This window comes from Prunus persica, chromosome G3 (assembly GCF_000346465.2).
Source record: "Prunus persica cultivar Lovell chromosome G3, Prunus_persica_NCBIv2, whole genome shotgun sequence".
Classification (NCBI taxonomy): Eukaryota; Viridiplantae; Streptophyta; class Magnoliopsida; order Rosales; family Rosaceae; genus Prunus; species Prunus persica.
In genome coordinates, this window is record NC_034011.1 from 25,555,533 (window position 1) to 25,570,244 (window position 14,712).

At 39.1% G+C, this 14,712-nt stretch overlaps 3 protein-coding genes across 3 annotated transcripts; all 3 read right to left on the reverse strand.

The window, feature by feature from the left end:
- Positions 885-2,242, reverse strand: LOC18782209 (peroxidase 31). Its single transcript, XM_007215605.2, has one exon. The coding sequence runs from the start codon at positions 2,124-2,126 to the stop codon at positions 1,146-1,148; it is 981 nt and encodes a 326-aa protein (XP_007215667.1). The 5' UTR covers positions 2,127-2,242; the 3' UTR covers positions 885-1,145.
- Positions 5,590-8,470, reverse strand: LOC18782342 (senescence-associated carboxylesterase 101). The gene is made up of 4 exons (XM_020560396.1): positions 8,235-8,470; positions 7,775-8,120; positions 6,941-7,516; positions 5,590-6,782 (listed from the first exon to the last, which is right to left on the reverse strand). Exons 1-4 carry the CDS (start codon positions 8,243-8,245, stop codon positions 5,919-5,921), a joined length of 1,797 nt encoding a protein of 598 aa, XP_020415985.1. The 5' UTR covers positions 8,246-8,470; the 3' UTR covers positions 5,590-5,918.
- On the reverse strand, positions 10,803-14,504 carry LOC18784052 (senescence-associated carboxylesterase 101). The gene is made up of 4 exons (XM_020560395.1): positions 13,526-14,504; positions 13,042-13,387; positions 12,212-12,787; positions 10,803-12,053 (listed from the first exon to the last, which is right to left on the reverse strand). Exons 1-4 carry the CDS (start codon positions 13,534-13,536, stop codon positions 11,187-11,189), a joined length of 1,800 nt encoding a protein of 599 aa, XP_020415984.1. The 5' UTR covers positions 13,537-14,504; the 3' UTR covers positions 10,803-11,186.

The following is a 14,712-nucleotide window of genomic DNA, read 5'->3' on the forward strand; positions in this document are numbered from 1 at the left end:
TAAGAACTTAAGGCTATTCCTGGGCCAGCGGGCCCAACCTTCAACCTTTTGGTTTTTGGATGCAGCTTGGAGCCAGCTCAATCCGTTGATTTTGAGTGTCAACATCCAATGAAACAAGCAGAGGGAAGAACAAGAGGGGTGAGAATATTTGGAAAGACTGATTTAAATACAATCTTTAAAAATATTTGAAAGGAGTATTGGAAAAGCAATGTGCAAGCTAAAAGTCTTCCTACTTTAGCAGAATTTCAGCAAATAAGCTAAGCGGACTATAATTCATAAGTTTATTTCTAATACTGTACAAAATAAGAGTAGGAAAATAAAATGAATAAAACTCGTGTGTCATTACATTATTAGTCAGGATACCAAAAAATACTATTCCCGTTGCCTGAAACCCTCTCTCCTCCTCAAAGGACAATCTTTGTTGTCGATAATAGTAATCGAAACCACGACTGCCTCTCAGATTTTTCTAGTTTGACTGCCTCACTCCTTCGCTCGACATGAGAAGCTGTTTTCTTACTACATTCAATAATAATGCCGCAAGTTTCTCAAACCCCAATTTCTTCTTGTTGTCGAGTAGAGACATAAACAAGAGACAAAATTTAACTCAAAACTTGAGCAGGCCCTGATTCATAAATGATCCTTCCAAAATTAAAAAAGCTATGCCTTAATTTGCTCATTAACACTATTATTATAATCTTTAATTATATTCAACCAATGCCATTAGCTGCCATCGTGTTTCCACAGACACACTCTCCCAAGACAAATCTACAATAAACAACCCATGATGAACTTCCCCAGTGGTTGCCCTAATTAAACCACGCAATTTCCAACACCAAGACCCCCAAACCCAAACAAACATACACAATATACAATACTCGGAGCCATGAAGATCAAAACCATAATATTTATTCAGAGAAGAAGAAAAAGAAAAGTATATTAATTTAAGCTCAATAAATATCCCCTTACCGTTAATACAAAAATTAAACATGTATGTATACATAGTATCAGCAGGTCCTCTCACAAATCTCACCACGAATGCTTATGCTTATGCAAATGCACTTAAAACAACAATGAAAATTAAAACAAAAGTCCCTTTTTCTTTTTTTTTAATTATAATTATTTTGAATAAATCGAATATTAACTAGTTAATTGAACTCATCGCATCTGTGCCTAATCTCTCCTCGCCTCCCGGTCTGGATCCCGTGCAGGCCGAGCTTCTCCATCGCCCTCGCAAACGCCTGAAAGAAGGTGTTCTGGTCCTTGGCGTAGAGCTCCACGAAGGGCCGGGTTCTCGGGTCATTTAACAAGGCGTGATCCGACTTCAAAAGCCCCAAACCCTTGGGCAAGTTCTGGAAGTAGACATTGTCGAATTTGTTGGGGGTCATTACGTCGTTGAACACCGACATCGTCGGGTTCTTGTGGTAATCGGCGCAGGCCTGCTGCAACCCGGCGGCGAATCTCGGGTTGTACTGCGGGTCGTACTGCTCCGACTTGCTGTAGTTGTAGATCGCGGAGCTGAACTCGCTGCAGTGGGTGAACCCGATGGTGTGGGCCCCACTGAGGGCAACCATTTCCTGGACGGAAAAGCCCCTGGACCCGAACACCTGGATGAGCTGAGACACCGGCATGGCTGGCCTCGGGAGGGTGCCCTCGACGGCGGAGGCCTTGGAGACTCGGCCGTCGCGGCGGCCGAGCGGTACGTTGTAGTAGGGCCCGCCCATCATGGTGACGAGGTCGCGGGTGGCGACGGCGAGGATGTCGGCGCAGGAGACGGTGTTGGGGCAGGCTAGTTCGAGGGCAGTCTTGGCGCGAACGACGACGTCGAAGGCGTCGCCGGGGAGGGAGAGATTGATGTCGGCGTCGCGCTCGGCCTTGTTGAAGGGGGTGGAGGAGACGAGGATGGAGGCGTCGCAGCCGTTGTGGAGGCAGTCGTGGAAGAAGAGGCGGAGGGTGGCGGCGGCGGTAGTGGGGCTGGTGATCTGCTTGTTGGTGACGGTGTCTTGGACGATTTGGTTGAATCTCGGGCACGATTTTTGGTAGTAGTTGCTGTAGAGTCTCGACTCTGCGGCGGGGAGAGTGGTGAGAGTTAGCAGAGATGTGAGGAAGACAATGAGGAACGCTACCATGGTGCCGTTTGCGTGCTTTGCTGCTGCTGCTGCTGCTTCAGCTCAGAGAAACAAAATGAGCTTGAAGAAGGAAGACAGACAGAAGACAGGCAGAGAAAGAGAGTGAGAGAGCGAAAGAGGGCATGATAGATGAGAGGGTTTTACGGTAGAGAGGGAGGGGCGGGGGGGACACGCGGCATTCTATCTACCGTCCATCACGGGAAGAGAGTGCTTAAGAGAGCGATGTATGGCCCACTTGAACTGGGGCTGGGCTGGACTTCAGATCGATGCTTGTGAAATGACGGAGATGCCCTTGCTGATTTGGGAGTGGTGAGAATAGTGTTGTTGGGATGTGGGGGGAGGGATGGTATTGGAGTGTGAGCCATGTTTTGATCATCGTAGGGTTATCTTATCTTGCATGCACAGTACGCACAGTATACAGTACACCGCCATTTTCTATGAATAATTCTCAATTATATAGAAAAATAGAGAAAACAAAGCCAATTTAGTTTTTCTGGTTTTTTAGTTTTTGTAGATGTATTAAATTTATCATTAAATCGAGCTGAGTTAATTAGGTGGCAACTGGGGGAGAGAGGTGTGTGTACTTGGCGCGTATTTCGTCCGTCACATGATGTATCATGCAAATCTAGATGGCTGTTGAAATGGGATGGGCCCATTGCCCAAGCTCTTTTTTGTTCTTCCTGTTTGTTTAAATCTTAAATACCGGTGATCTAGTTGTATTTAATATTTTATGAATCGATGCATCCAGGGGCGCATCATTAGCGCTGGACTATGGTTCCACTCCATCTAATAATCTTCAAGTAGACATGAGTTTTGGTCGGTTGACGAAGAGAGTGCGTCTACTCTCGTACACTCGAGATTGATATTTCTCCCGTATATATAAATTATTTTAATTATTAATTTGTCAAGAGAAAAATTTAATAATCTTCAAATATATGTAAATAAATATACTCTACGATGTTATCATGCAGTAAAATCATAGAGTAGAAATTTTGTATTGAAAAGTTTAAAATCATGAAGTAAGTGAATGTGAAGAAGACAGACAGTGTGACATAATAACGGCCTTTGCCTTTGAGCAGAAAACTCGAAAGGCCAACCCCACAAGTCGGTAAGGCTGGCTGAGTACAGCTGAGTACAACCGAGGATTCGAAAGAGGGAAAAATGTTTGAATCAAAACAGAAAAAAGGTTGGTCAAATTAAATTATAGAGATTAATTGGCAGCTGTTTGATTAAGAGATATGCATCATGCATGTGCATGGTGGTCCCATCTAAGCTGGGTTTGTTCCCATACATATATGTTTAGCCTCTATTTTCCTAATATTTGGTATCCATGACAACTACCCGCAAGTTTCCCAAAATTTTGACTTTCATACTCAAAGTTTTTTCTCTCTTACTTTTATTCCCAATGTTTATTTTATTATTAATTTAATACTTCCGTCCGTGTTGCCATCAGGACCTCCGTTAATAGACTTTGACTAGCCGTGACTTGTTGTTTACTTGTTGAGAGGTTCACTTTACACCCCCTCAAGCTGAACGGAGGGGACTGAAGAGACGGCTTGGATCTGAGGAAGAGAAAGCTTTGCTTAGCTAAAGACTTGGTATGAATATCAGGAAGCTGATCTTGACTGCAAACATGTCTGACCTCTAACTTGTGATTGAAAACTTGTTCTCTGATCTCAAAAACAGGATTATTTGATAAGGCTATAGCAGAGATGTTGTCACACCATAAAACTGGAATAGAAGAAAGCTTTAGACCAGTATCTGTAAATAACTTTCCAATCCAACTAATTTCAGAGGCAGTCAAGGATAAAAGATATGTACTCAGCAGCTTCAGTAGATGATCTAGCTACTAATTGCTGCCTCTTAGCACTCCAGCTTATGAGGACAGCCTGCCCAAATCCAGAGGGTAGGAATCGAAGCAAAAACCAAATCAAGGGAAAGCATGGCTTTCCACTTCTTACTTAATTTTTTATTTTTTGAGTTTCTTGAGCGCTAATTTTTATTCGAATATATTTCACGGGTATAGCCGGTCGGCTATACTATTAAAATATTGAAATATATTTAAAACGTATAGCCGCGCGGCTATACTATTTAAATGTTCGAATATATTTTAAAGGTGGAGCCGCGCGGCTATATTATTTAAATATTCGAATATATTTAAAGCGTATAGCCGCACGGCTATACTATTTAGATATTCGAATATATTTAACGAGTATAGCCGTTCGGCTATACTATGTAAATATTCGAATATATTTAAATCGTATAGCCGCACGGCTATACTATTTAGATATTCGAATATATTTAAAGAGTATAGCCGTTCGGCTATACTATGTAAATATTCGAATATATTTAAACGGTATAGCCGTGCGGCGATACTATATATACACACACACATTTCCTTCTGTGGAGGCTGAGCCCCGGGCGGAGCGGTAGAAACCTTGTAATATATGATTTCCTCAATCCGAGCATGTAATTTGATACCCAACTGCAAGCCTTGTAATATATGATTTCCTCAATCCAAACGTCCTTATAAATCAAAGCTGTAAAATGCTAAAACAATGCATAGCAGTTGGTCTTAGTCCGTTATGGACAAAACTGTGTGAAGTTCCCTTTCTATTGATGTTGAACAAGGTTCATTTACAACCATGCTCCAACTAGAAGCATCCTATTCCTATTAAAACCACATAAAAGAAAGATTCATGTGGTGATATGGTGGTATGGTATACAACATGTCAATATTTCTGAAAGAAAGAAAAGGAAGATACAATCAAAACTTCGATGACTAATCTAAGCAGCGAGCAGCAAGCAGCAGGCAGCAAGAGGAAACTTCTAAGTCAGCCTCAGCGCCATTTCTTGAAATGGCCCATTGGCCCTTCTCTTTTTTTCTGTTTGTTAAATCTTAAATAGCAGTGATCTAGTTGTATTTATGAATCGATGCATCCAGGGGTGTATCATTAGCGCTGGAGTTGGCATGGTCAATACTCACTCCATTCCACCTAATAATCTTCAAATAGACATGAGTTGAGAGTTCGGTGAGTTGACTAAGAGAGTGTGTCTACTCTCGTAAACTCGAGATTGATCCTCCTCCCGTACATTTGAATCATTTTAATTATCACTTTGTCAAGAGAAAATTATAATAATCTTCAAATACATGCAAATAAATAAACTCCACAATCTTATCTGTGAGTAAAATCATAAAGTATGCGGGTGTGAAGAAGACAGTGTGACATAATAATGGTCTTTGCCTTTGAGCAGAAAACCCAAAAAGACAACCAAATCGAATGAGGGAAAAATGTTTGAATCAAAACAAAAAAAGGTTGGTCAAATTACAGAGATTAATTGGTAGCTGTTGATTCAGAGACATGCATCATGCATATGCATGGTGGTCCCATCTAAGTTGGGTTTGTTCCCATATATAATACATGTATGTATTCTGCTAAATTTTGGAAAATTTTGGTATCCATGACAACATCCAAGTTAATTAACAACAGGAACAGCTCATCCATACACCAGAGACATGTACACAACACAACTTACAGCTACAAATTCTTTACTAGTTACAAGCTTTTCTTTTGTAAATTCATCTGCAAGATTAATACAACTTAAAACAAGCCACAAAGTTCTGCTAATTCCAAGATTGGCAGCAAAACCCAATTTGCAATACCCTTACAAAGCAACAAAGCCTACAAGAAAAGGAAAAAGAAAATACAAAAGGAAGCACACCAACAAGGCACAAATTTCAACATGCTCCATCCGGTTGGCATATAAAACTTATTCATTGGATTATAGAGATCAGAAAACCACCTTCACCCCTTTCTCATAATCGCGGTACCTGCCATCCGTCATGATACGAGCCAGCTGTGTTGAGCTTCCCACAATTTTATTATACTGCTTCCACCAATGCATAAAGCTGCTATACTTCAAGAAAATATCAGGGCTTACTGCAAAATTCTTGAGGGCATCCAACACGTACTCCTCAAACTCTGTCAACTTTTGCTTGCATTGTTCCCTTTCTTGAAAACTCGTTTGTCCCCTCTCCAGCTGATAGCATAAGATAAGAGCCTCCTCAACATGTGCCCAAAAACAAGAATCATCATTCAGAATAGAAGCCACGTTCTGTGCTTTAAACTTGCTTGGACCGTCTTCGACTGTCTCCCCTCTTCTATTTCTCTCTGCTACCTTCCTTTCCTCCTCTTCCTTGAGCCATTTCTCCAACAGAATGAAATGCTTAGGCCTTTCCTCTATGTAGTTTTTCCCATCATTTTCCTTGTAGTACTCTGCAATGTGAAGTGGTTCCATCATCCTTCTGTAGGTTGTACCTCCCATAAGCCAACGAGTTCGTAAGGCAGCTTCTTCTTTCTGGGGCTTATTCTCTACTTCTTCAACCAAGTCCTGCCAGTAATTCGACAGCTTCTTCTTAAACTCGTAGACGTTGACGTCATTCATGTTCCGCTTGTTTTTGTACATGTCATAGTATCCAATTTCCCTACCTTTTGCCTCCTTCTTGTACCACTCAAGGTAGACCATGCTCACTTTAATATCATTCAATTTCTTGGCAGCATTGGAAGTCTTCGTCTTCTGTATTGCTAATTTATATTCATGTGTTTCCATCTTCTTTTTCAGAATATTTATGTTGGGTTGTTGCTGTTGCAAGGCCTTTTACAAAGGAGCGGTGAAGGAATTAGTAGAAGTAAAATTTAACAACGGGGAATATTGCTAAACATTTTTTTTGTAAATAATGTACGTATTGTAGGCTTATAGGATGAAAACATAAAACATTATCAAATCACATATTTGCATTGAAACTTTGCTACCTGTGATTGGGGAACTCCAAATATTGCTGCCAGTTGTGTGATAATGCTAGCTTTAAGTGGAACTCTATCGCTTTCAGCCAACTCAAAGACATCTTTACAAAATGCCTTGAGCTTGAGACGTTCCAAGAGCTGTCCATAATCAAAAAACTGAATCCCCACATTAGGATATTGGGTCTGATCACCCTGAGAGTTGGCTGCCACCAACTCCAAAATCAAATCTGGGTCCTCAAAGCAAGCACAACCAAAATCAGAGCACAACAGGAATGTTCCAAAAGGCTTATAAGCACCAACTTTAGTACCGGTTCCAAGAGCAGTTGGATTTGGGGATAGGAAGAGTTTAGGTACAGGATCTTGGATAGAGGCTACATGCAAGAAGCAAGAAGTCCATACTGGGAATTGTGAAACACATTTTCGGAAGCGTTCGTCACCAATAAGGGGTGAACCGAAAGTAATGCAAAGCGGGCGCTTGGCTTTAAATAAGTTGAGGCCTTCTAGCAGCCATAAGGTGAAGAGCGTAGCCACACAGCCTCCCATAGAGTGTCCAGTGATAATTACTAATGAATTTGATCTGCTAATCTATGCCACAAACATTATCAAAAGCTACATATATACAAACTAGTCACGTACTCAATTGCACTATAGTTTGTCAAATTAATTATGATGACGAAAAACTCCATTACTTTAAATGGTCAAACGAACAAAATAGGAAACTCTATCAGATTACTATAGTTAGACTTTCTCTAAGGTTTCTCCAAATTCACAAGTTGTCAAAAGTAGAAATGATGAGTTTAAGGAAAGACAAAAAACAGAAGGAAAGAGAGAGAAGGTACGAACCTCAGTTTTCAGAAGACGGAGCTCATCAAAACGAGAGGCAAAGAGGTTGATTGCAGCTTTATTGAGGGAGAAACTTGGGTTGCTTTTGTTGAGCAAAAATCCAAAGTCAGGGAGATTTCTTTCCTTAAAAGTTGATGATAAAATCAAGCCTTCTTGTCCCCTCAAAGACATGGGTGAAGTCAGAAAAGTTATGATGGTAAGATTTGCTTGTTGGGTTGTATTAATGTGTAAGGTTGGTTGTGCATTTGGATTGACCTTCTGCTTATCATTCTGAATTGCATCCCATGACTGGTGTAGGGGTTCAGAGGTCAACAGCACATTTGCCAATTCTAGGCCGCTGCTAAATCTGTCATCAAAAAATCAAACCAAAAAACAGGGAGTAAGATATGGGGTTAATTTAGCAACTAACTTTGTTAAATTTTTACTATAAAAAGGAAAAAGAACATTGAACTTTACTTACATATTGCTCATCTTCTTCTTGTAGCTTTTTCAGATCTGTTAACAAACACAGTAGAGGAGAATGAAAACCAGGATGGTTGATGTCTTTATTATATACAGGGAAATGAATTGCTATGCCTCCTCCAATCAAATGGCCCCACGGCGACGAAACTTTCCACCAAGTCTACAAAATAAAGCATAAGTCTACGTCTTCGTCAACGTCGAGTTTATTCTTGAAAGCTTCTCCGAAGAGCTTAAGCAAATGGCCATACTTTTTCTTCAGAATTCACCAACTATCATTATAATATGGGCTTAACTTTTCATTTGCCCTTAAACTTGTAGTTAACTTTAGATTTACTTCATATTCTTTTTTTATTCATAAGAAATTAAAAATATGAACTTTTTTTTCCTCCAATTTTTCCATGCCGTCTAAATCATTAACATTTCATCAATTTTTTTGTTAAATTATTAAAAATAATTTATTTTATTTAGAAAAAAATTAAAGAAAAAGAGAACAAAACAAAAACAAAAAAAGAAACCCATAACCAGGAAACACCAAGTGTATAGCTTCCTCTGAATAAAGTATTCACCTGCAGAAATTGCTAAAATTACACTGTTCAGAATTTTAGAGTACCAATTTAACATGGCTTGCAGCATGAAAACTTATAGTTTAGATTCAATACCAGGAATTCACGAATGAATACTGAGAAAACACCAGTGGCTAGAATTTTAGCAAAGTAATTGATTCTTCTTCCATATAACTCTTTCCACAATGCTTTGATGAACCGATATTCACTAAAGATTTGTGTCCACAGAAATACTGTCATTGATGTGTATGCATGGTAAAGAGGAGGTGAATGCTCCTTAAACAGTATAATACAAAGTAGTCCCAGAAAAAGGCATCCACAAAGTTGTACCTACAGTAAATAATGAGATTCATGAGTTATGTTGAATAGATAGAGAATATAAAAACCCTTTATAGACATCCAAATCTCATATATTCCCAAACTTCTACTTTAGCTCCTTTTTTTCTTTAAAAAAAATCTGTATTTGTAAACTCCTTCCTTCAATTTGAAAACCACTATTAAAGCTTACAAGAGGTCAAGCTTACACAAACATTACTTTTCTGGTATTATCTGTCTGGTGATCTGCTTGCTCCTTTCTAAACATATGCCCTGCCAATGAAGTATAAGATTGCAGCCCTGCATATGGAGAACAATATAGGTCATCCAACCAATATACCCAAGAATAATTACAGTCATGAGCATCAGCCAATCGTATGTTTGAAAATAGTAAAGAGTATAGCCAAGCGGCTATACTATTTAAATATTCAAAAATATTTAAAAATTTAAAAATATTTAATAAATATAACCACGCTGCGATACTCTTTAAATATATTTTAATATATTTACATTTCCTTCTATGGAGGCTGAGCCCCGGGCAGAGCGGTAGAAATTTATATGACTCGTATGATCTCCGAGCTGTGGCTCACTAACTTAACAAAGCCGTTCATCCTTCAATTCACGCTTCTACACACAAGGCTTGAGTCGCAATTTCAAACAAAGTGTCAAGACACCCAAAAGAATTTTGTGCCCGCAGCAGTCTTGTATGGCCACTACCGGCGACAAAAAGCCGAGCACAAGGCCTCCCGGGGCAGCTTGTGACGGCATGGAGGAAAGTGAAGTAAGGATTTCTCAAGACAAGCCAAGGAATGACTGATTTCAAGTCCTCTCCCCTCCCCAACTTGCCTGCAGTTTGATCAACTTTGTATGGCATAATTAAGCATAGTATCTATTCTAGCCTGCCATCAAAACCGAGCCGAGCATGTAATTTGATACCCAACTGCAAGCCTTGTAATATATGATTTACTCAATCCAAACATCCTTATAAATCAAAGCTGTAAAATGCTAAGACAATGCATAGCAGTTGGTCTTAGTCCGTTATGGACAAAACTGTGTGAAGTTCCCTTTCTATTGATGTTGAACAAGGTTCATTTACAACCATGCTCCAACTAGAAGCATCCTATTCCTATTAAAACCACATAAAAGAAAGATTCATGTGGTGATATGGTGGTATGGTATACAACATGTCAACATTTCTGAAAGAAAGAAAAGGAAGACACAATCAAAACTTTGATGACTAATCTAAGCAGTAAGCAGCAAGCAGCAAGCAGCAAGAGGAAACTTCTAAGTCAGCCTCAGCGCCATTTCTTGAAATGGCCCATTGGCCCTTCTCTTTTTTTCTGTTTGTTAAATCTTAAATAGCAGTGATCTAGTTGTATTTATGAATCGATGCATCCAGGGGTGTATCATTAGCGCTGGAGTTGACATGGTCAATACTCACCCCATTCCACCTAATAATCTTCAAATAGACATGAGTTGAGAGTTTGGTGAGTTGACTAAGAGAGTGTGTCTACTCTCGTACACTCGAGATAGATCCTCCTCCCATACATTTGAATCATTTTAATTATCACTTTGTCAAGAGAAAATTATAATAATCTTCAAATACACCATAATCTTCAAAAAGCTTTTCGGAGATGTGCATCATGCATATGCATGATGGTCCCATCTAAGCTGGGTTTGTTCCCATATATAAATACATATATGTATTTGCTAAATTTTGGTATCCATGACAACATCCAAGTTAATTAACAACAGCTCATCCATACACCAGAGACATGTACACAACACAACTTACAGCTACAACTTCTTTACTAGTTACAAGCTTTTCTTTTGTAAATTCATCTGCAAGATTAATAAAACTTAAAACAAGCTACAAAGTTCTGCTAATTCCAAGATTGGCAGCAAAACCCAATTTGCAATACCCTTACAAAGCAACAAAGCCACCAACACAGGTTTATTCAACCACCAAAGCCTACTAGGAAAGGAAAAAGAAAATACAAAAGGAAGCACACCAAGAAGGCACAAATTTCAACATGCTCCATCCGGTTGGCATATAAAACTTATTCATTGGATTATAGAGGTTCGAAAACCACCTTCACCCCTTTCTCATAATGGCGGTACGTGCCATCCGTCATGATACGACCCAGCTGTGTTGAGCTTCGCACAATTTTATTATACTGCTTCCACCATGCCATAAAGCTGCTATACTTCAAGAAAATATCAGGGGTTACTGCAAAATTCTTGAGGGCATCCAACACATACTTCTCAAACTCTATCAACTTTTGCTTGCATTGTTCCCTTTCTTGAAAACTCGGTTGTCCCTTCTCCAGCTGATTGCATAAGATAAGAGCCTCCTCAACATGTGCCCAAAAACAAGAATCATCAGTCAGACTAGAAGCCACGTTCTGTGCTTTTGACTTGCTTGGACCGTCTTCAACTGTTTCCCCTCTTCTAATTCTCTCTGCTACCTTCCTTTCCTCCTCTTCCTCGAACCATTTCTCCAACAGAATGAAATGCTTAGGCCTTTCCTCAATGTAGTTTTTCCCATCCTTGTCCTTGTAGTACTCTGCAATGTGAAGTGGTTCCATCATCCTTCTGTAGTTTGTACCTCCCATAAGCCAACGGGTTCGTAAGGCAGCTCCTTCTTTCTGGGGCCTATTCTCTACTTCTTCAACCAAGTCCTGCCAGTAATTCGACAGCTTCTTCTTAAACTCTTGGACGTTGAAGTCAGCCCTGTTATGCTTGTTTTTGTACACGTCATAGTATCCAATTTCCCTATCTTTTGACTCCTTCTTGTACCACTCAAGGTAGGCCATGTTCACTTTCATATCATTAATTTTCTTGGCGGCATTGGAAGCCCTCGTCTTCTGTATTGCTAATTTATATTCATGTGTTTCCATCTTCTTTATCAGACTATTGAGTTGTTTCTGTTGCAATGCCTTTTTTACAAAGGAGCAGAGAAGGAATTAGTAGAAGTAAAATTTAACAACGGGGAATATTTCTAACATTCTTTTGCAAATAATGTATGTGTTGTAGGCTTATAGGATGAAAACATAAAACATTATCAAATCACATATTTGCATTGAAACTTTGCTACCTGTGATGGGGGAACTCCAAATATTGCTGCCAGTTGTGTGATAATGCTAGCTTTAAGTGGAACTCTATCGCTTTCAGCCAACTCAAAGACATCTTTACAAAATGCCTTGAGCTTGAGACGTTCCAAGAGCTGTCCATAATCAAAAAACTGAATCCCCACATTAGGATATTGGGTCTGATCACCCTGAGAGTTGGCTGCCACCAACTCCAAAATCAAATCTGGGTCCTCAAAGCAAGCACAACCAGAATCAGAGCACAACAGGAATGTTCCAAAAGGCTTATAAGCACCAACTTTAGTACCGGTTCCAAGAGCAGTTGGATTTGGGGATAGGAAGAGTTTAGGTACAGGATCTTGGATAGAGGCTACATGCAAGAAGCAAGAAGTCCATGCTGAGAATTGTGAAACACATTTTCGGAAGTGTTCGTCACCAATAAGGGGTGAACTGAAAGTAATGCAAAGGGGGCGTTTGGCTTTTGATAAGTTGAGGCTTTCTAGCAGCCATAAGGTGAAGAGCGTAGCCACACAGCCTCCCATAGAGTATCCAGTGATAATTACTAATGAATTTGATCTGCTAATCTGTGCCACAAACATTATCAAAAGTTACATATATACAAACTAGTCACGTACTCAATTGCAATATAGTTTGTCAAATTAATTATGACAACGAAAAACTCCATTACTTTAAATGGTCAAACAAACAAAATAGGAAACTCTATCAGATTACTATAGACTTTCTCTAAGGTTTCTCCAAATTCACAAGTTGTCAAAAGTAGAAATGATGAGTTTAAGGAAAGACAAAAAACAGAAGGAAAGAGAGAGAAGGAACGAACCTCAGTTTTCAGAAGACAGAGCTCATCAAAACGAGAGGCAAAGAGCTTGATTGCAGCTTCATTGAGGGAGAAACTTGGGTTGCTTTTGTTGAGCAAAAATCCAAAGTCAGGGAGATTTCTTTCCTTAAAAGTTGATGATAAAATCAAGCCTTCTTGTCCCCTCAAAGACATGGGTGAAGTCAGAAAAGTTATGATGGTAAGATTTGCTTGTTGGGTTGTATTAATGTGTAAGGTTGGTTGTGCATTTGGATTGACCTTCTGCTTATCATTCTGAATTGCATCCCATGACTGGTGTAGGGGTTCAGAGGTCAACAGCACATTTGCCAATTCTAGGCCGCTGCTAAATCTGTCATCAAAAAATCAAACCAAAAAACAGGGAGTAAGATATGGTGTTAATTTAGCAACTAACTTCGTTAAATTTTTACTATAAAAAGAAAAAAAAATTATTGAGAAAGAAAGAAAAAGAACATTGAACTTTACTTACTGATTGCTCATCTTCTTCTTATAGCTTTTTCAGATCTGTTAACACACACAGTACAGGAGAATGAAAACCAGGATGGTTGATGTATTCCTTATATACATGGAAATGAATTGCTATCCCTCCTCCAATCAAATGGCCTCACGGCGACGAAACTTCCACCAAGTCTACAAAATAAAGCAAAGTCTACTTCTTCGTCAACGTCGAGTTTATTCTTGAAAGCTTCTCCGAAGAGCTTAAGCAAGTGGCCATACTTTTTCTTCACAATTCACCATCATTATAATATGGGCTTAACTTTTCATTTTGCCCTTAAACTTGTAACTAATTTTTAATTTACCCCATTCTTTTTTTATTTATAAAAAATTAAGAATATAAACTTTCTTTTTCTCTCTAATTTTCCCATGCCATCTAAATCATCAACCTTTCATCAATTTTTCTATTAAATCATTAAAAATAAATTTATTTTTATTTAGAAAAAATTATAGAAAAAGAGAACAAAACAAAAACGAAAAAAGAAAACCATCCCCATCCACATACCCCCTCCGTGCTCTTTTTTTATCCCCCACCCGCAACTCACCCCTTTACCCATCGCGCCCTCCCTTCTTAGCAGCCCACCCTCCCACAGCCACCACCCCACAACCATCACTCTCTCTCTCTCTCTTCCCCCATGCCTAGCCTCGACACCCACAAAGTTACCCACCTCGCCACAACCCCCCGCCCTTGGTGTGGTTTTTGCTCAAATAGATTTGGTTTTTTTTTTTTTTGGGTTCAAATATATGGTGGTGGTTTTGGTGTTGTTGTATGGGATGTGTTCGATCTTTGGGTGCAATGAGGGCAGAGAGAGAAGTCAAGGGAGATAGAATGGGTGGTGGTGTGATTTGTGAGGACATGGGAGGCTAGGATTTGGGTAAGATTTTACTTTAGTGTTATAATTATTATTTCAATTTTTTAATTATTTTTATTTTATTTTATTTTAACATGAAAATTATCAATTTACCCTCATATTTAACGACAAATTAGATAAAATATTGAAAATTTAAATGACAATGGAAAAATTGGCGAAAAATAGAAGTTCCTATTCTTTATTTTCTATTAAAAAAAAATACATGGTGTAAATTGAAAGCTAGATATAAGTTTATGGGGCAAATTATCAAAGCCTTATAATATGCTCGCCTTTTCTCTTCTTTTCTCTG

What these genes read in the sequence shown, in the direction of transcription:
- LOC18784052 (XM_020560395.1), bottom strand. An exon ending in TCTGTCTTCTGAAAACTGAG is followed by an intron (nt 12,788 to 13,041) that starts GTTCGTTCCTTC and finishes TTTGTGGCACAG; the next exon opens with ATTAGCAGATCAAATTCATT. An exon ending in TTGGAGTTCCCCCATCACAG is followed by an intron (nt 12,054 to 12,211) that starts GTAGCAAAGTTT and finishes TTTGTAAAAAAG; the next exon opens with GCATTGCAACAGAAACAACT.
- LOC18782209 (XM_007215605.2), bottom strand. Translation starts at nt 2,126, where the DNA reads ATGGTAGCGTTCCTCATTGTCTTCCTCACATCTCTGCTAACTCTCACC.
- LOC18782342 (XM_020560396.1), bottom strand. An exon ending in TCCGTCTTCTGAAAACTGAG is followed by an intron (nt 7,517 to 7,774) that starts GTTCGTACCTTC and finishes TTTGTGGCATAG; the next exon opens with ATTAGCAGATCAAATTCATT. An exon ending in TTGGAGTTCCCCAATCACAG is followed by an intron (nt 6,783 to 6,940) that starts GTAGCAAAGTTT and finishes CCTTTGTAAAAG; the next exon opens with GCCTTGCAACAGCAACAACC.